At 41.8% G+C, this 19941-nt stretch overlaps 2 protein-coding genes across 2 annotated transcripts; one reads left to right on the top strand and one right to left on the bottom strand.

Annotated features, from left to right (window-relative positions):
* Positions 1 to 3258: 3258 nt before the first annotated feature.
* LOC311125179 (gamma-glutamyl hydrolase-like) lies at positions 3259 to 16084 on the bottom strand. The gene is made up of 9 exons (XM_084199233.1): positions 15801 to 16084; positions 14754 to 14868; positions 14327 to 14377; positions 13989 to 14073; positions 13279 to 13417; positions 10881 to 10987; positions 5824 to 5914; positions 5355 to 5492; positions 3259 to 4264 (listed from the first exon to the last, which is right to left on the bottom strand). The coding sequence occupies exons 1-9, from the start codon at positions 15901 to 15903 to the stop codon at positions 4143 to 4145; spliced, it is 951 nt and encodes a 316-aa protein (XP_084055359.1). The 5' UTR covers positions 15904 to 16084; the 3' UTR covers positions 3259 to 4142.
* Positions 16085 to 16553: 469 nt separating this feature from the next.
* LOC311125176 (U6 snRNA-associated Sm-like protein LSm3) lies at positions 16554 to 19456 on the top strand. The gene is made up of 4 exons (XM_084199231.1): positions 16554 to 16609; positions 17084 to 17194; positions 17369 to 17464; positions 18869 to 19456. Exons 1-4 carry the CDS (start codon positions 16589 to 16591, stop codon positions 18947 to 18949), a joined length of 309 nt encoding a protein of 102 aa, XP_084055357.1. The 5' UTR covers positions 16554 to 16588; the 3' UTR covers positions 18950 to 19456.
* Positions 19457 to 19941: the final 485 nt, after the last annotated feature.

The following is a 19941-nucleotide window of genomic DNA, read 5'->3' as shown; positions in this document are numbered from 1 at the left end:
GCTATTAACTGTAGAAGTGAAGGCCTGTAAATATGAATGTAATTTGAAGTCAAGCTGCTATAATTTATTATGTGGCGCTAATGACATTCTGTCATTTAAATGTGAACAATATATCTTCTCTGCCTGACAGTATTGCCACAGCTTCAAAATGGTGGGATATGGTTTTTAGTGCACAGTCAGCTTGAGCGCAGCTTTTTTCACAGACCTTTTTGAAAGGGAACAATATCACCAAGCAGGCATGCTGGCCTACGCTGTGCTTGGCCTATGAGTATTTGAAACGCTTAAATCAGTAATACAAGCTAAAACTGTTTTGCTTTCAAAGAAGGAATATTATATGGGAGGGATAGGCTAATAAACTAATTCTGTCCCCTCCTTGTTTGTTGTATTTTGCATGACGAGACAAGCAGATATCCACTATGTGCTTCTCTTTAAAATCTGTATTGGAGGGTTGACTTCGCCCGGGTCGTGTTCATTAGGCACCAAATGGAAGAAAACTGACTGAATCAGGGAGGGGACTACCTGGCTTGTCCAATAAGAAACATACATTTTCATATGCCGTTGCAAGATGTTTATTTTTTTTTTGTTAATTCCATTGCGTTCCCTAATGAACATGACCCAGGAAAGTTCAGAAAATAGGTCCGGATTTTCAGGATTCGTGGGTCTGAACCAATGATTTATATATACACTAGATGACTGGTAGGGGGCGCTGTGTTGAAGCCACCGTGCCTCCATCTTGGCACTCCCTCACCGGTGTAAAAAATATTTTGGAAGCTATAGAAATGCATTTATTAATGTCTACATTCGTTTTTGCCACATTCATTATAGAACAGACACCTTTAATGCATACTTTTCAATTATATTATGTGAGATAAATATAAAATATACAGTACCAGTCAAAAGTTTGAACACACATACTCATTCAAGGGTTTTTCTTTATTTTTTACTATTTTCTACATTGTAGAATAATAGTGAAGACATCAAAACTATGAAATAACACATATGTAATCATGTAGTAACCCAAAAAGTGTTAAACAAATCAAAATATATTTTAGATTCTTCAAAGTAGCCACCCTTTACCTTGATGACAGATTTGCACACTCTTGGCATTCGCTCAACCAGCTTCACCTGGAATGCTTTTCCAACAGTCTTGAAGGAGTTCCCACATATGCTGAGCACTTGTTGGCTGCTTTTCCTTCACTCTGTGGTCCAACTCATCCCAAACCATCTCAATTGGGTTGAGGGTGGGTGATTGCCAGGTCATCTGATTCAGCACTCCATCACTCTCTCTTGGTCAAATAGCCCTTACACAGCCTGGAGGTGTGTTGGGTCATCGTCCTGTTGAAAAACAAACGATAGTCCCACTAAGCACAAACAAGATGGGATGGCGTATCGCTGCAGAATGCTGTGGTAGCCATGCTGGTTAAGTGTGCCTTGAATTGTAAATAAATCACAGATAGTGTCACCACCAAAGCACCATCACACCTCCTCCTCCATGTTCACGGTGGGAACCACACATGCGGAGATCATCCATTCACCTACTCTGCGTCTCGGCCCAAGCAAGTCTCTCTCTTCTTCTTATTGGTGTCCTTTAGTAGTGGTTTCTTTGCAGCAATTTGACCATAAAGGCCTGATTCACGCAGTCTCCTCTGAACAGTTGATGTTGAGATGTGTCTGTTACATTAACTCATTTATTTGGGCTGCAATTTCTGAGGCTGGTAACTCTAATGAACGTATCCTCTGCAGCAGAGGTAACTCTGGGTCTTCCTTTCCTGTGGCGGTCCTCATGAGAGCCACTTTCATTATAGGGCTTGATGGTTTTTGCAACTGCACTTGAAGAAACTTTCAAAGTTCTTGGAAATGTTCCGTATTGACTGACCTTCATGTCTTAAAGTAATGACTTTCGTTTCTCTTTGCTTATTTGAGCTGTTCTTGCCATAATATGGACTTGGTCTTTTACCAAATAGGGCTATCTTCTGTATACCACCCCTACCTTGTCACAACACAACTGATTGGCTCAAACGCATTAAGAAGGAAATCAATTACACAAATTAACTTTAAACAAGGCACACCTGTTAATTGAAATGCATTCCAGGTGACTACCTCATGAAGCTGGTTGAGAGAATGCCAAGAGTGTGCAAAGCTGCCATCAAGGTAAAGGGTGGCTACTTTGAAGAATCTAAAATATATTTTGATTTGTTTAACACTTTTTTGGTTACTACATGATTCCATGTGTTATTTCATAGTTTTGATGTCCTCACTATTATTCTACAATGTAGAAAATAGTAAAAAAAAATAATTAAATCCTTGATTGAGTAAGTGTTTCCAAACTTTTGACTGGTACTGTGTGTATATATATATATATATATATATATATATATATATATAACATACTTTTTAAGAGATTACTAATGTTACTGTCCCCACTAAAACAAAATGACTTACAAATGTAATTTCGTCTTTGAAACATTTATTTGAAATACTATAGAATTCTATTCATTCCTATGGAGGACTGCTCCTACTGGGAATTGCCAATATGGCCAACCGTTGGCTTCAAAGCCTCTGGTCTGGGAAACCAGCCGTAGGTCTGTGTGGGCAGCTCAATGTATTGTTCGTGGTGTTGTCTCTATCCACTTGAAAGCCACACTTAGACAAGTGTGGCTCAGTGTCGTTAAAATGTCGATGTTATTGATGAAGTAACATCTCATCTTTCAATTTAAGTGTCATCAAGTTTTGTGTGTGTTATTTCTGTTATAAGTACACTAACCTTGTCCCTAGGCTCCATTGCTACGACAGAGAGAGTCGGCTGGAGACGAGATTAGAAGTGTACTGCATCTTTGTTATTTAGATTGATAAATTAACATGATTTCTTATTTTTCCCTAAACGTTAGTTTTCATAAATGTTTCACTGTTTTGATCTATGTATAATGTAATGTATAGGAAATAAACGTTTGGGAAATGTGGCTTTGGTAGGACTGTTTACAGCCTATGTGATATTGTAAAACGCTACAATAGCACCATCTAGTGTATACTATAAAAGTAACCTCCCTGTTCTGGAAGCATGTGCCCGTGAATCTGATTATTCAGGACTTTTTGATGATGCCAGCTGATTGGTTGATGATGGCTTGACGATGCCAGCTGATTGGTTGATGATGGCTTGAGGATGGCCCAATAGATGATAAGAAACAATGTCAACAAGGTTTTGTTTGCTTTATTTTATTGTCCATTTGACACATGGGTGAGTTAACAATAAAAAAACACTTTTGTGGTTCATCACATCTAAAAATGTGTTATCAATGTATTTCCAGGGTTTTTTCTGGATCCAAATGGGGCTTAGGCGGTGGGTGTTTTTAAAGCAAATTCTTCACATTTTGCCATGTAGCGGAGATAAAATGTTGCAGTTTTAAAGCAAATTTCCTGCAATTCTACATATCTTTCCATGGGCTGAGAGAAAAATGTGTAGTTTTAAAGCTAATTCTACACATTTTGACATGGCTTATGCTATATGAGTGACTCAAATGTTATAACAAAATGGCCCCATGCCATGACAAACATACTCCTGAATGCATCATTTGGGGAATTTTTAATTCTCCCAGGCTAACTTTTATTTTGGTGAATGTTAGTTATTAAAAATATATAGGTCTGTTATATTTTCTACATTCTTTAGATCTGGTTTTAGTTGTTTAAGTTTACACTGAAAACGTTTTACCATTCCGAAAAACCCTTAGACCAAGACTTTTCTATGCATAAAAAAAGCTGATTTCATAAAGATTTGTGTGCAGGCAGTTTTGCTCTGTTTATGTTTCAGTCATGTTGTTGTAATGGTTCTCACATGGAAGGCAGTAGAATTGACATATTTTCCCATTAATAAAACACTGCATCATAACATCCAATGGTATAACATTTAAACAAACATTTTAAAAACAATACAAAGTTCTCAAGACTTGAAATCACATCAAAAAGGGTAACCTTTTTACAATAATATCATACAAAAGCAACAACTTGCATCAACTGCAATAACCACTGATTCCAACAATAGTTTTTACAGCTACAATCAGAGCTCAAATACAAATGTAAATTTCACAGAAAGTACATACAGTTGTTTTACATTAGCAAAGGTACATAGACTAGAATCAATTGTAAATCTAATCAAAATAATAATTTTGCACGAATATACCATCCAGACCTGTGAAGACAGCAGCATAGTTGTAGATGAGAGCCCTCTCCTCCTCACTGGCTGAAGAGAACTTGTGATGATTCTTCATGGCTGTGAACAGGAGGATGAGTAGAAGAACAGAAGATGTTAGCTAACTGTGTTTAATGCTAGCCTGCGCCCAGCTCTACAGGCCTACTGGATGTGCTGTAGCCAACCATTCTCTTGCATTACAATGATAGTCAAAAGGAGGAGTTAAATTAAAGCACAACCACATGGGACCATATGGTTGCGCTGCTGCAGGTGTCCCATGGTTACGACACTCACTTGATGGCATGTACAGGTTAATGGTCCAACACAGCTACAGTCCAATAACTGGACTATCATCTACAGTCACTCCCCAGGCCAGCATTGTACAGTCTAATAACTCATCTACAGTCACTCACCAGGCCAGCATTGTACAGTCTAATAACTCATCTACAGTCACTCACCAGGCCAGCATTGTACAGTCTAATAACTCATCTACAGTCACTCCCCAGGCCAGCATTGTACAGTCTAATAACTCATCTACAGTCACTCACCAGGCCAGCATTGTACAGTCTAATAACTCATCTACAGTCACTCACCAGGCCAGCATTGTACAGTCTAATAACTCATCTACAGTCACTCACCAGGCCAGCATTGTACAGTCTAATAACTGGACTATCATCTACAGTCACTCACCAGGCCAGCATTGTACAGTCTAATAACTCATCTACAGTCACTCCCCAGGCCAGCATTGTACAGTCTAATAACTCATCTACAGTCGCTCACCAGGCCAGCATTGTACAGTCTAATAACTCATCTACAGTCACTCCCCAGGCCAGCATTGTACAGTCTAATAACTCATCTACAGTCACTCCCCAGGCCAGCATTGTACAGTCTAATAACTCATCTACAGTCACTCCCCAGGCCAGCATTGTACAGTCTAATAACTCATCTACAGTCACTCACCAGGCCAGCATTGTACAGTCTAATAACTCATCTACAGTCACTCACCAGGCCAGCATTGTACAGTCTAATAACTCATCTACAGTCACTCCCCAGGCCAGCATTGTATAGTCTAATAACTCATCTACAGTCACTCACCAGGCCAGCATTGCAAATAATAATTTGTTCTTAACTGATTTGCCTGGTTAAAGAAAAGTGGACTAAAATAACTCACCCTCGGAGACAAAGAAGTGTGCTGTGTAGAAGGATGCTCTGATGGAGGCAGCAGAGTGGACCATGCCTGGCTTATCTACCCACTCAAAGGGACTCTTCTCAGGGTGCCACTGGACAGCATAGAATGGATAGCGATTCGCTACCAGACAGGAAACAGATTAAAAATGTACAATCTAGGCACTAGTTACAGTATAGCCACTGGAACATCATATAAATGGGTAGCGATTCCCTACAACAAGAAAGCAGACCAATGAAAACGTTCAGCATGTCAATAGAACCTCTAGGCTCCAGTTACAGTGTGGCTAACTAGGACCTGGGGTCTTGTGATTGATTGATAATCAATACACTGAGGTGAATGCATTTTACACACCGGCCGCTGCAGGGATCCCATGGTTAAATCACTCACTTGATGGCCAAATGAACCTTGTGACCTAAAGTCTCTCTAGCCATGCTCAGACACTGTACAGTACCTTCCATGGTAGAAATGAACTGTCTCCTTCCGTCTGTGTTGGTGGTCAGAACCTTGTAGAAACGTTTCAGTTTGGAATTCCGGCTGTAGTTCTGGTGACATGAATCATAACGTTGATGACTTATTTTGTAATGTTCCGGAATCAAAAAGGTTACAGTAATATACAGTGGCAAGAAAAATGATGTGAACCTTTTGGAATGACCTGGATTTCTGCATAAATTGGTCATAAAATGTGATCTGATCTTCATCCAAGTCACAACAATAGACACACACAGTCTGCTTAAACTAATAACACACAAACAATTATACGTTTTCATGTCTTTATTGAACACACTGTGTAAACATTCACATTGCAGGGTGGGAAAAGTATGTGGACCCTTGGATTTAATAACTGGTTGACCCTCCTTTGGCAGCTATAATAAACCAAATGTTTTCTGTAGTTGCGGATCAGACCTGCACAACAGTCAGGAGGAATTTTGGACCATTCCTCTTTACAAAACTGTTTCAGTTCAGCAATATTCTTGGGATGTCTGGTGTGAACCGCTCTCTTGAGGTCATGCTACAGCATCTCAATCGGGTTGAGGTCAGGAGTCTGACTGGGCCACTCCAGAAGGCGTATTTTCTTCTGTTGAAGCCATTCTGTTGTTGATTTACTTCTGTGTTTTGGGTCGTTGTCCTGCTGCATCACCCAACTTCTGTTGAGCTTCAATTGGTGGACAGATAGCCTTACATTCTCCTGCAAAATGTCTTGATAAACTTGGGAATTCATTTTTCCGTCGATGATAGCAAGCTGTCCAGGCCCTGAGGCAGCAAAGCAGCCCCAAACCATGATGCTCCCTCCACCATACTTTACAGTTGGGATGAGGTTTTGATGTTGGTGTGCTGTGCCTTTTTTTCTCCACACATAATGTTGTTTGTCCCTTCCAAACAACTCAACTTTAGTTTCATCTGTCCACAGAATATTTTGCCAGTAGCGCTGTGGTACATCCAGGTGCTCTTTTGCTAACTTCAGACATGTAGCAATGTTTTTTTTGGACAGCAGTGGCTTCTTCCGTGGTGTCCTCCCATGAACACCATTCTTGTTTAGTGTTTTACGTATTGTAGACTCGTCAACAGAGATGTTAGCATGTTCCAGAGACTTCTGTAAGTCTTTAGCTGACACTATAGGATTGTTCTTAACCTCATTGAGCATTCTGCGCTGTGCTCTTGCAGTCATCTTTGCAGGACGGCCACTCCTAGGGAGAGTAGCAACAGCGCTGAACTTTCTCCATTTATAGACAATTTGTCTTACCGTGGACTGATGAACATCAAGGCTTTTAGAGATAATTTTGTAACCCTTTCCAGCTTTATGCAAGTCAACAATTCTTAATCTTACGTCTTCTGAGATCTCTTTTGTTTGAGGCATGGTTCACATCAGGCAATGCTTCTTGTGAATAGCAAACATCTCCAATCTCGTCTCATTGATTGGACTCCAGGTTAGCTGACTCCTGACTTCAATTAGCTTTTGGAGAAGTCATTAGCCTAAGGGTTCACATACTTTTTCCAAACTACACTGTGAATGTTTAAATGATGTATTCAATATAGACAAGACAAATACAATAATTTGTGTGTTATTAATTTAAGCACACTGTGTTTGTCTGTTGTTGTAACAGATGAAGATCAGATCACATTTTATGACCAATTTATGCAGAAATCCAGGTCATTCCAAAAGGTTCACATACTTTTTCTTGCCACTGTTATCAAATAGAACATATAATTTAATGTATCTCTATGTTACACTATAGTGATGCTGAGAAATACATGTCTTGCTCTAGTCTAGGTCATGGGAGAACAGAAGAGGATAGAACAAGATATATTCTGGTAACTGATGCACAGACATTCAAAAGTGTTTTCAGATAGCTTCAGACAGGGACTGCTTGAGGTGGTATTATGATGCAGTGGTTTGAACTATGATTTTAATTCTCAGAAACAGTATTACTTGTTCTGTCCTTTTTTACCCTCCCTTCCCTAAAGCAAGTCAGTAAGCAGTCAGTCAGAACCTGTAGTCAGTCAGTCATTCAGTCAGTCAGTCAGAACCTGTAGTCAGTCAGTCAGCCAGTCAGAACCTGTAGTCAGTCAGTCAGAACCTGTAGTCAGTCAGTCAGAACCTGTAGTCAGTCAGTCAGAACCTGTAGTCAGTCAGTCAGAACCTGTAGTCATTCAGTCAGCCAGTCAGAACCTGTAGTCAGTCAGTCAGTCAGTCAGTCAGAACCTGTAGTCAGTCAGTCAGTCAGTCAGAACCTGTAGTCAGTCAGCCAGTCAGAACCTGTAGTCAGTCAGTCAGAACCTGTAGTCATTCAGTCAGCCAGTCAGAACCTGTAGTCAGTCAGTCAGTCAGTCAGAACCTGTAGTCAGTCAGTCATTCAGTCAGAACCTGTAGTCAGTCAGTCAGCCAGTCAGAACCTGTAGTCAGTCAGTCAGCCAGTCAGAACCTGTAGTCAGTCAGTCAGAACCTGTAGTCATTCAGTCAGCCAGTCAGAACCTGTAGTCAGTAAGCAGTCAGTCAGAATCTGTAGTCAGTAAGCAGTCAGTCAGAACCTGTAGTCAGTCAGTCAGCCAGTCAGAACCTGTAGTCAGTCAGTCAGAACCTGTAGTCAGAAAGTCAGTCAGTCAGCCAGTCAGAACCTGTAGTCAGTAAGCAGTCAGTCAGAACCTGTAGTCAGTCAGTCAGAACCTGTAGTCAGTCAGTCAGCCAGTCAGAATCTGTAGTCAGTAAACAGTCGTTCAGAACCTGTAGTCAGTCAGTCAGCCAGTCAGAACCTGTAGTCAGTCAGTCATTCAGTCAGCCAGTCAGAACCTGCAGTCAGTAAGCAGTCAGTCAGAACCTGTAGTCAGTAAACAGTCGTTCAGAACCTGTAGTCAGTAAGCAGTCAGTCAGAACCTGTAGTCAGTTAGTCAGCCAGTCAGAACCTGTAGTCAGTCAGAACCTGTAGTCAGTTAACAGTCGGTCAGAACCTGTAGTCAGTAAACAGTCAGTCAGAACCTGTAGTCAGTCAGTCAGCCAGTCAGAACCTGTAGTCAGCAAGCAGTCAGTCAGAACCTGTAGTCAGTCAGTCATTCAGTCAGTCAGCCAGTCAGAACCTGTAGTCAGAAAGTAATTCAGTCAGCCAGTCAGTCAGAACCTGTAGTTAGTAAGTCCGTCAGTAAGCAGTCAGTCAGAACCTATAGTTAGTAAGTCATTCAGTCAGCCAGTCAGTCAGAACCTGTAGTTATTAAGTCAGTCAGTAAGCAGTCAGTCAGAACCTGTAGTCAGTAAGTCAGAACCTGTAGTCAGAAAGTCAGTCAGTCAGCCAGTCAGAACCTGTAGTCAGTAAGCAGTCAGTCAGAACCTGTAGTCAGTCAGTCAGAACCTGTAGTCAGTCAGTCAGCCAGTCAGAATCTGTAGTCAGTAAACAGTCGTTCAGAACCTGTAGTCAGTCAGTCAGCCAGTCAGAACCTGTAGTCAGTCAGTCATTCAGTCAGCCAGTCAGAACCTGCAGTCAGTAAGCAGTCAGTCAGAACCTGTAGTCAGTAAACAGTCGTTCAGAACCTGTAGTCAGTAAGCAGTCAGTCAGAACCTGTAGTCAGTTAGTCAGCCAGTCAGAACCTGTAGTCAGTCAGAACCTGTAGTCAGTTAACAGTCAGTCAGAACCTGTAGTCAGTAAACAGTCAGTCAGAACCTGTAGTCAGTCAGTCAGCCAGTCAGAACCTGTAGTCAGCAAGCAGTCAGTCAGAACCTGTAGTCAGTCAGTCATTCAGTCAGTCAGCCAGTCAGAACCTGTAGTCAGAAAGTAATTCAGTCAGCCAGTCAGTCAGAACCTGTAGTTAGTAAGTCCGTCAGTAAGCAGTCAGTCAGAACCTATAGTTAGTAAGTCATTCAGTCAGCCAGTCAGTCAGAACCTGTAGTTATTAAGTCAGTCAGTAAGCAGTCAGTCAGAACCTGTAGTCAGTAAGTCAGAACCTGTAGTCAGAAAGTCAGTCAGTCAGCCAGTCAGAACCTGTAGTCAGTAAGCAGTCAGTCAGAACCTGTAGTCAGTCAGTCAGAACCTGTAGTCAGTCAGTCAGCCAGTCAGAACCTGTAGTCAGCAAGCAGTCAGTCAGAACCTGTAGTCAGTCAGTCATTCAGTCAGTCAGCCAGTCAGAACCTGTAGTCAGAAAGTAATTCAGTCAGCCAGTCAGTCAGAACCTGTAGTTAGTAAGTCAGTCAGTAAGCAGTCAGTCAGAACCTGTAGTCAGTAAGTCATTCAGTCAGCCAGTCAGAACCTGTAGTCAGTCAGTCAGCAAGTCAGTCAGAACCTGTAGTCAGTCAGTCATTCAGTCAGTCAGTCAGTCAGTCAGAACCTGTCGTCAGTCAGTCAGCCAGAACCTGTAGTCAGTAAGTCATTCAGTCAGCCAGTCAGTCAGAACCTGTAGTTAGTAAGTCCGTCAGTAAGCAGTCAGTCAGAACCTGTAGTCAGTAAGTCATTCAGTCAGTCAGTCAGAACCTGTAGTCAGTAAGTCATTCTGTCAGTCAGAACCTGGAGTCAGTAAGTAATTCAGTCAGCCAGTCAGTCAGAACCTGTAGTTAGTAAGTCCGTCAGTAAGCAGTCAGTCAGAACCTGTAGTCAGTAAGTCATTCAGTCAGTCAGTCAGAACCTGTAGTCAGTAAGTGATTCAGTCAGTCAGAACCTTTAGTTAGTAAGTGATTCAGTCAGCCAGTCAGTCAGTACCTGTAGTTAGTCAGTCAGTAAGCAGTCAGTCAGAACCTGTAGTTAGTCAGTCAGACAGTAAGTAGTCAGTCAGTACCTGTAGTCAGTCAGTCCATCAGTCAGTCAGTACCTGTAGTCAGAAAGTAATTCAGTCAGCCAGTCAGTCAGTACCTGTAGTCAGTCAGTCAGTAAGTAGTCAGTCAGTAAGTAGTCAGTCAGTACCTGTAGTCAGTCAGTCAGTAAGTAGTCAGTCAGTACCTGTAGTCAGTCAGTCAGTCCATGAGTCAGTCAGTACCTGTAGTCAGTCAGTCAGTAAGTAGTCAGTCAGTACCTGTAGTCAGTCAGTCAGTACCTGTAGCGATAGACTCCAGCTGTGGAAGTTGGAGGTGATGTTGTCTTCTGACAGAGACTGGAGCAGGTCTCTGGGAAAGGCCTTGAACAGGCGGCTGTTCTGGGAAGCTGTGTCAAAACAAACATAACGAAACCCCTAAAGCTAGAATCCTTAGTTGCTACATCAAGTTTTTGACTGATAAAGTAATGATATACACTACCTTTCAAAAGTTTGGGGTCACTTAGAAATGTCCTTGTTTTCCATGAAAACATACATGAAATGAGTTTGAATAGGAAATATAGCAAAATGCATAGGAAATGTAGTCATTGACAAGGTTAGAAATAATGATTTTTAATGGAAATAATAATTGTGTCCTTCAAACTTTGCTTTCGTCAAAGAATCCTCCATTTGCAGCAATTACAGCCTTGCAGACCTTTGGCATTCTAGTTGTCAATTTGTTGAGGTAATCTGAAGAGATTTCACCCCATGCTTCCTGAAGCACCTCCCACAAGTTGTATTGGCTTGATGGGCACTTCTTACGTACCATACGGTCAAGCTGCTCCCACAACAGCTCAATAGGGTTGAGATCCAGTGACTGTGCTGGCCACTCCATTATAGACAGAATACCAGCTGACTGCTTCTTCCCTAAATAGTTATTGCATAGCTTGGAGCTGTGCTTTGGGTCATTGTCCTGTTGTAGAAGGAAATTGGCTCCAATCAAGCGCCGTCCACAGGGTATGGCATGGCGTTGCAAAATGGAGTGATAGCCTTCCTTCTTCAAGATCCCTTTTACACTGTACAAATCTCCCACTTTACCACCACCAAAGCACCCCCAGACCATCACATTGCCTCCACCATGCTTGACAGATGGCATCAAGCACTCCTCCAGCATCTTTTCATTTGGTCTGCGTCTCACAAATGTTCTTCTTTGTGATCCGAACTCCTCAAACTTAGATTTGTCTGTCCATAACACTTTCATCCAATCTTCCTCTGTCCAGTGTCTGTGTTCTTTTGCCCATCTTAATCTTTTATTTTTATTGTCCAGTCTGAGATATGGCTTTTTCTTTGCAACTCTGCCTAGAAGGTCAGCATCCCGGAGTCGCCTCTCCACTGTTGACGTTGAGACTGGTGTTTTGCGGGTACTATTTAATGAAGCTGCCAGATGAGGACCTGTGTCTGTTTCTCAAACTAGACACTAATGTATTTGTCCTCTTGCTCAGTTGTGCACCGGGACCTCCCACTCCTCTTTCTATTCTGGTTAGAGCCAGTTTGCGCTGTTCTGTTAAGGGAGTAGTACACAGCGTTGTACGAGATCTTCAGTTTCTAGGCAATTTCTCGCATGGAATAGCCTTCATTTCTCATAACAAGTATAGACTGACGAGTTTCAGAAGAAAGTTATTTGTTTCTGGCCATATTGAGCCTGTAATCGAACCCATAATTGCTGATGCTCCAGATACTCAACTAATCTCAAGAAGGCCAGTTTTATTGCTTCGTTAATCAGCACAACAGTTTTCAGCTGTGCTATCATAATTGCAAAAGGGTTTTCTAATGATCAATTAGCCTTTTAAAATGATGAACTTGGATTAGCAAACAACATGCCATTGGAACACAGGACTGATGGTTGCTGATAATGGTCCTCTGTACGCCTATGTAGATATTCCATTAAAAATCAGCCGTTTCCAGCTACAATAGCCATTTACAACATTAACAATGTCTTCACTGTATTTCTGATCAATTTGATGTTAATTTAATAGCCAAAAAAATGGCTTTTCTTTCAAAAACAAGGACATTTCTAAGTGACCCCAGACTTTTGAACGGTAGTGTATACCCATTGATTCTTGAAGAATATAACGTATAAATGCCTTATAAAAGCTTAGTTCAACTGCCGTACCCCATCAGAACCCAAAATATAAGCTTTTTCTGCGCCAATATTTGTAAACAACTTAAATGTAAACAAACACTCTTAGCCTCAAAACATGGTTAAAACGATCATTTTGATAACATGGATGGTCAGTCCTTGCATCCATAGCTCTGTCTATGAATTTGAAAGCGGTTAGTTAAATCCTGGCCCATCCCTCAGCTTTTTACCAAAACAGAGATGGGGTGACCGCTTTGTTATTGTTTCAACTGCAGAGGCCGAAAATCCATTGGCAAGATCAATTATCAGTTCATTTTGGTCAAGAGGACTTTATCATTTAGGCAGGCAATGTAAAACGCAATGTCAAATGCTTTAAAACGTCCAGGTAGTCCCTCCTGGTTTCAGTCAGTTTTGTTTACTATTTGGTGCCCAATGAACACGATCTTGTACTCCTATGAGGGAAAACTTGGTCTGTGCAGTGTACAGGTCCAATATCAATATTCATAGACAAACACAGGCCTATACACATACAGCATGCAGAAACACAGTGTTGTCTCTGACCTGGGGTGAATGTGAGAGGCAGGGCCACAGCCTTGGTCTCTGTCAGAGTCAGAAGGTTCTTGTTGCTGGTCAGTACTGTCATCTGCTGGAAGCCCTGGCACGTGCCCCATATGGGGAAGTAATCCGACGCATCGTTGGCCTGGAAGACAATGACAAAACAAGAGCATGAAACAACAGGAGTACTGCTCAACAGGAGGACTGCTCAACAGGAGGACTGCTCAACAGGAGGACTGCTCAACAGGAGGACTGCTCAACAGGAGTATTGCTCAACAGGAGTACTGCTCAACAGGAGGACTGCTCAACAGGAGGACTGCTCAACAGGAGGACTGCTCAACAGGAGTATTTCTCAACAGGAGTATTGCTCAACAGGAGTATTGCTCAACAGGAGTATTGCTCAACAGGTGCTGCTCAACAGGTAGAAGTAATATAGCGGAAGCTGAACCACTAAACTGCTTATACCTATTCAGACAATTCAGATCTGTAAACATAGAAAGGTTAGGGACAACGGGAAGAGGTAGGGAGCAAAATGGAACCCGCTGTCAGTGTCTTCAACTGTGGGTACCATATTTGGATATTTAACTGTTGATTCATTCTTTGAAACCATTTTATAGTTATTGAAAACAATTAAATACATTTATCGTCAATGAAGGATAAAAAACCAAATAGCATTTTGGTGGGTATGGAATTGATACATTGATTGTATTATGTACCTTGATAGCCAGATCATAGAAGATCTTTGACAGTCGACTGAACTGGGACGTCTGCAGGTCTACATCCCCTCCTGGTAGCAGCAGCCTAACACAACCAATCAATCAATCACAATGAAGTAAACAATCAACCAACCAATCAACCAAGCAAACAATTAATCAAAATCAATCAACCAAGCAAGCAAACAATTAAGCAAAATCAATCAACCAAGCAAACAATTAATCAAAATCAATCAATCAATCAGAAACATTCAAATAGCCTATAGTCCTTCACATTTTAATTATTCCCATGAAGGTATCTGATTACAGTTATATAATAAGTGAACGATAATTTCCCTCACCCGTTTATTGAGTTAAATATCTTCTCATACTCTTCATCTGTTCTGTTTATTCTATTAGAGGAAGGAAGGAAGTAAATGATTACAAGCAGCCAACAACACTCAACAGACACTGAGAAAAAACTGTGAGGTGGATTTCAAAGCCTTTCATCATGCCTTGTCTCCTAGTAAATCACTATGCTTTGGCTTACCCGGGATAATGCACTGGCATTCTAGAGACCCCGGGATAATGCACTGGCATTCTAGAGACCCCGGGATAATGCACTGGCATTCTAGAGACCCCGGGATAATGCACTGGCATTCTAGAGACCCCGGGATAATGCACTGGCATTCTAGAGACCCCGGGATAATGCACTGGCATTCTAGAGACCCCGGGATAATGCACTGGCATTCTAGAGACCCCGGTTCGAAGCGCGTCAGTCACACATACCTTATGGGGACAACCCTGGCTCCAGCGCTCTCCAGGTACTTTACATAGGAAGCAGCGATGTAGGAGGATCCCTGAGCATGAGGGTCTCCCACTATGTTCTCCTGGGCCAGGACTCCTGAAATAACAATACACTTTACATTACATTATAATTCACTTAACATTACAATTCACTTTACATGACAATACACTTCACATTACAACATCACATTGTACATTACAATACACTTTACATTACAATACAACACATTACACTTTACATTACAACAACAGATTACATTACACTTTACATTACAATTCAACAACAAGACTAGCATCCTGTCCAGGGGATGTAGTTGTACATCAAGTTGCCTCACGCTACAGAAACAGGAGATAGGCTCCTGCCCTATGGGCCGTTCTGGCTTGGACAAGACTTACAACAAGACCACTCTTTTGAAAAATACGAAACCTGCAACCCAGCCACTTGGTCTGCTGTAAAGCTGAGGGATGGCCTTAATGTAAAGAGGTGTGGTTAATAGAACCATCATCATCTCACAGATTCATTGCTTGTCTTAACTGTCCTCTCTCTCAGTCATGATTGGCAACGTCTATAGGCGATTTCAAGAGTCTATTTAGTTGCTTAGCCTACATTCTTTTGGGGCATTTACATATATAAACTGCTTTAAAACCTACTTTCACAAAACCTGCTTTGTTGCTAGAAACCTTTATTCATGAATGCCATTAACCTTACTTGGCTACACAAAAGGAACTCCCTATGTAAATATTGAGTAGTCTATAATTATACAATGGCTACACGAAGAATCGTGTTGATCAATGAAAAACATGAAATCTAAGAGTTTTTTAAATAATCTATACAATCTACAGTCAAGATGTCATTCTGAAGTGAGAGTTCATCCTTTCCACTTCCCATAAAATTGACAGTTTCATGCTGACATTGGTACAATATGGTCCCAGAACATTCTAGAATAAAACAGATCAAGACATTACATAATGAGCATTTCTGAGATACATACATACCCATTCACCCTACATGGATTTCAAATGGCTTACCAATGATTGGTCTGTAATTTAGATGGACACTACAAGCCACCGGGAGAGGCACACCGCAAAGGCAAGCGGCCAGCACCGCAAGAACCGCAACCGGATAACTCATTCACCTCGGATAGCGTACCACACTAACATAAAATAAATCTAATTCGTAGACACTCTTGTCCTCCTGCTGAAATGATCAGCAGCGCCGTATGATGATGGTCTCGGTGAGAAGGATGATGAGGTGTGTAGCCTACTACGGTTGCATGACTAATCCCTGGATTCTACACAGAAGCAGCTGTCGATTCTCTCGCGCGTGGCGAGGACATGCGGGAAAAATCGCATATCGGTTTCAGTCACGTGTGCAATCATGAAAACCAACCTAATGACAAAAATCATATGGACATGCGACATATCTCAACCAGGCTATAACACAAAAGGCAAAGGCTAAAGTATGCTATTAATAACATGAAAGGAAGGGAAAATTGCACATTCAATAAACTTTCGACCTCCCAAATCTGAGACACTCTGGAACGCACCCATCGTGGTTTTGCGGGGCGCTTTTGCATTGACTGACTTTTTTTTTTTCAGGGTAGAGCTGACTTAGGAACTATTCTACACAAGTTATGACAAATTATTCATCATCATTAATGAAATCCACATTATTGACATTTGTAGGCTACTGAATGTACGCAGCGCTGGTACTCTGCATGTGCATCTCATGTCAGCCTACTTGCTTCGCAGTCTACTTCTGTGAACAAATCGAACATACCCTTTCACCACAAGGAATTCTGGGAAATTGTTAAAAAATGGCGGATGAAGTTGAACAGGTTGGCGTAATCTAAACGTTTTATTGTCAATCTTTCTCTGTGCAAAACATGTATTTAGATTCGAGTAGAGAAATAGACTTGTACACCAGTTTATATCAGTATATTACGGCAACCAGCTAGCCAACAGCATCATTGCAAAAACATGGGTGGGGACTTTATTTGTGGAGACAACAGTGGCTAGCTAGCATGGTAATTAGCTAGCTAGTTAGCAGCTGTCGCTATCAAACAAGCGTAGTAAGCTAGCATATTAGCTAGTTCGCTAACTAGACACGAATGTTGCATACAATCGAATTTCCCCCCCAGGGCTTTATTGTTACATTAAATGTATTCAAATCTATAGTCTATGGATGAAAAGTGATTCTAACCCCAGTTAGGCTACTTATTGACAACCATGAACACTAGCTAGCTTACTATTTAGCATGAAACCGACATCTAGTGTGAACAACTCCTTTCCCCATTTACTTTCTGTTGCAGCAAACGACCACCAACACAGTGGAGGAGCCCCTGGATCTGATCCGGCTCAGTTTGGATGAGAGGATATATGTTAAGATGCGAAACGACCGAGAACTCAGGGGCAGATTGAATGTAGGTAGTTGTAAGACAGTGGTGATCATCTTGGTTGCTTTTGTAATGTTGCCAAACGTTTGAACAATGATGTATTCTAATGTGTATAGCTGTCGTCCTGAGTGTGAGCATTTGCACCTTGTCTCGCCAAACTATAGGCCTGCATAAGTCTAATGCGGTTTGTCTTTTTTCCAGGCCTACGATCAGCACTTGAACATGATCTTGGGAGATGTGGAGGAGACGGTGACAACAGTAGAGATTGATGAGGAGACATATGAAGAAATTTATAAGGTATGAAAATGGGCGTCCACCACCTTCTCAACTGCAGAAATTTCGGTTACACCAGTGCTTGGCCTAAAGTCTCAGAATTTAGTGCAGGGTTCTCCAACCCTGTTCCTGGAGAGCTACCCTCCTGTAGGTTTTAACTCCAACCCTGTTCCTGGAGAGCTACCCTCCTGTAGGTTTACCCTCCAACCCTGTTCCTGGAGAGCTACCCTCCTGTAGGTTTTAACTCCAACCCTGTTCCTGGAGAGCTACCCTCCTGTAGGTTTTAACTCCAACCCTGTTCCTGGAGAGATACCCTTCTGTAGGTTTGAACTCCAACCCTGTTCCTGGAGAGCTACCCTCCTGTAGGTTTTAACTCCAACCCTGTTCCTGGAGAGCTACCCTCCTGTAGGTTTTAACTCCAACCCTGTTCCTGGAGAGCTACCCTCCTGTAGGTTTTAACTCCAACCCTGTTCCTGGAGAGCTACCCTCCTGTAGGTTTACCCTCCAACCCTGTTCCTGGAGAGCTACCCTCCTGTAGGTTTTAACTCCAACCCTGTTCCTGGAAAGCTACCCTCCTGTAGGTTTTAACTCCAACCCTGTTCCTGGAGAGCTACCCTCCTGTAGGTTTTAACTCCAACCCTGTTCCTGGAGAGCAACCCTCCTGTAGGTTTTAACTCCAACCCTGTTCCTGGAGAGCTACCCTCCTGTAGGTTTTAACTCCAACCCTGTTCCTGGAGAGCTACCCTCCTGTAGGTTTTAACTCCAACCCTGTTCCTGGAGAGCTACCCTCCTGTAGGTTTTAACTCCAACCCTGTTCCTGGAGAGCTACCCTCCTGTAGGTTTTAACTCCAACCCTGTTCCTGGAGAGCTACCCTCCTGTAGGTTTTAACTCCAACCCTGTTCCTGGAGAGCTACCAACCTGTAGGTTTTAACTCCAACCCTGTTCCTGGAGAGCTACCCTCCTGTAGGTTTTAACTCCAACCCTGTTCCTGGAGAGCTACCCTCCTGTAGGTTTTAACTTCAACCCTGTTCCTGGAGCGCTACCGTCCTGTAGGTTTTCAACTGTGTGTCTGAGATCTAACCCAAGGATAGCTGTTGTGGCTGAATTGTTGTCTATTTCTGTCGTTAAATGTCCCCCTGGAGAAGGGATTTGTAGATATTTGCTAATTTTTTTTATACACTTATTACTCCTAGAAAAGGAATTGGTGTTCTTGTTTGTCATGGATCTCTAAACCAAGTCGAAGTTACGATCAAATCAATTTTTCATGAAATTCTGCATTGTCTATAGTTGTAGTGTGCTGGCGCTCTTACCAAGATTTCTGGACCCCCGAAGAGGTACTTAGACAGCCCTAGGAATCTAACACTGAAATGCTGAAAGAAGGTTCAGGACGGCAACGTAATTCCTTAATGTGTTTTTCTATTTTTCAGTCAACGAAGAGGAACATCCCCATGTTGTTTGTGAGAGGTGACGGAGTTGTCTTGGTAGCTCCTCCACTCAGGGTGGGCTAGCAGCTCACCATGTTATGCTGCGTTCCTGGATCCTGAAGGATAAAATGTTTTGTTGACAAATCACAGATAATTATTTAGTCATTACATTTTGTGAGTTTTGAATGACCAATGATTGGAAGTTAATGCAGAAGTATTGTTTGGCCTTGTATTTTAGTTGGATCGCTGTGGGAATTGTGTAAAACATTGATATTCCCCCATAATATTAAATGCATAAACCAAGGTAATGGTTTAATTCAGGATTTAAATTGTTCCAAATTCCACGTCCATTCCCCAACATTTTTAGTTTAATTTAATTTCACAAGCTCCACTGTACTGCACAGTATTTTAATTTCTGTCAAAGTTGTGCTCATTTATATTTTTTGTAATGAACTTGTGAACTATGCTGAGACAAGAAACGATGTCCTCAGATTCTCCAGTATTCGTTTTGTTATCAAGTTCAGTCTGATGTTCACCTGAATAAAAAAGTAAAACCATGTTAATAAAGCTCAGTCTTGACTATTAAGTTTGGCATGAGTCCTGTATTTTCTTCTGAGCTTTCCAAAACCCAAAAATAAACATTTTCACCAACAAAGATGAATTACCACCAACCTTGTAAAGCCTTTGAAGGAGGTAATAGTATTAACATGAATGATCAAATGTACTAATGTCAAAAGTAGCGTAGTGAATACAAATGTAAAGCATTTTTTTCATGGAAGGATTATGACTGTCCATTCCTTTTTGAATATCCACAAGGGGGAGCGAGTGCACACTGAAGAGAAGGGTAGAGAATTGGAACGCGTGCCCTTGTGTCCATTAGTACTACCACCACAAGATGGCAGTGTTAACCCATCCTCTGCAGTTGTAGTGTCTCACCAGCCACACAACCTCTGTAATTTTCCATTGCTTCGGGTGGAGGAGATGGCAAATTGTGTTTTGACTTAAAATCCACTTGATTGAGGAGAGGAGCAGGCCGCACCTTTCAAATGATCTTTTCCAAGTCTGCACTTCCAGTT

The sequence above is a fragment of the Coregonus lavaretus genome (genome assembly GCF_964263955.1).
Source record: "Coregonus lavaretus genome assembly, contig: HAP1_SCAFFOLD_396, whole genome shotgun sequence".
NCBI classification, from domain to species: domain Eukaryota; kingdom Metazoa; phylum Chordata; class Actinopteri; order Salmoniformes; family Salmonidae; genus Coregonus; species Coregonus lavaretus.
The sequence above is the reverse complement of the archived record's forward strand: the minus strand, read 5'-3'. Positions and strand labels throughout refer to the sequence as shown.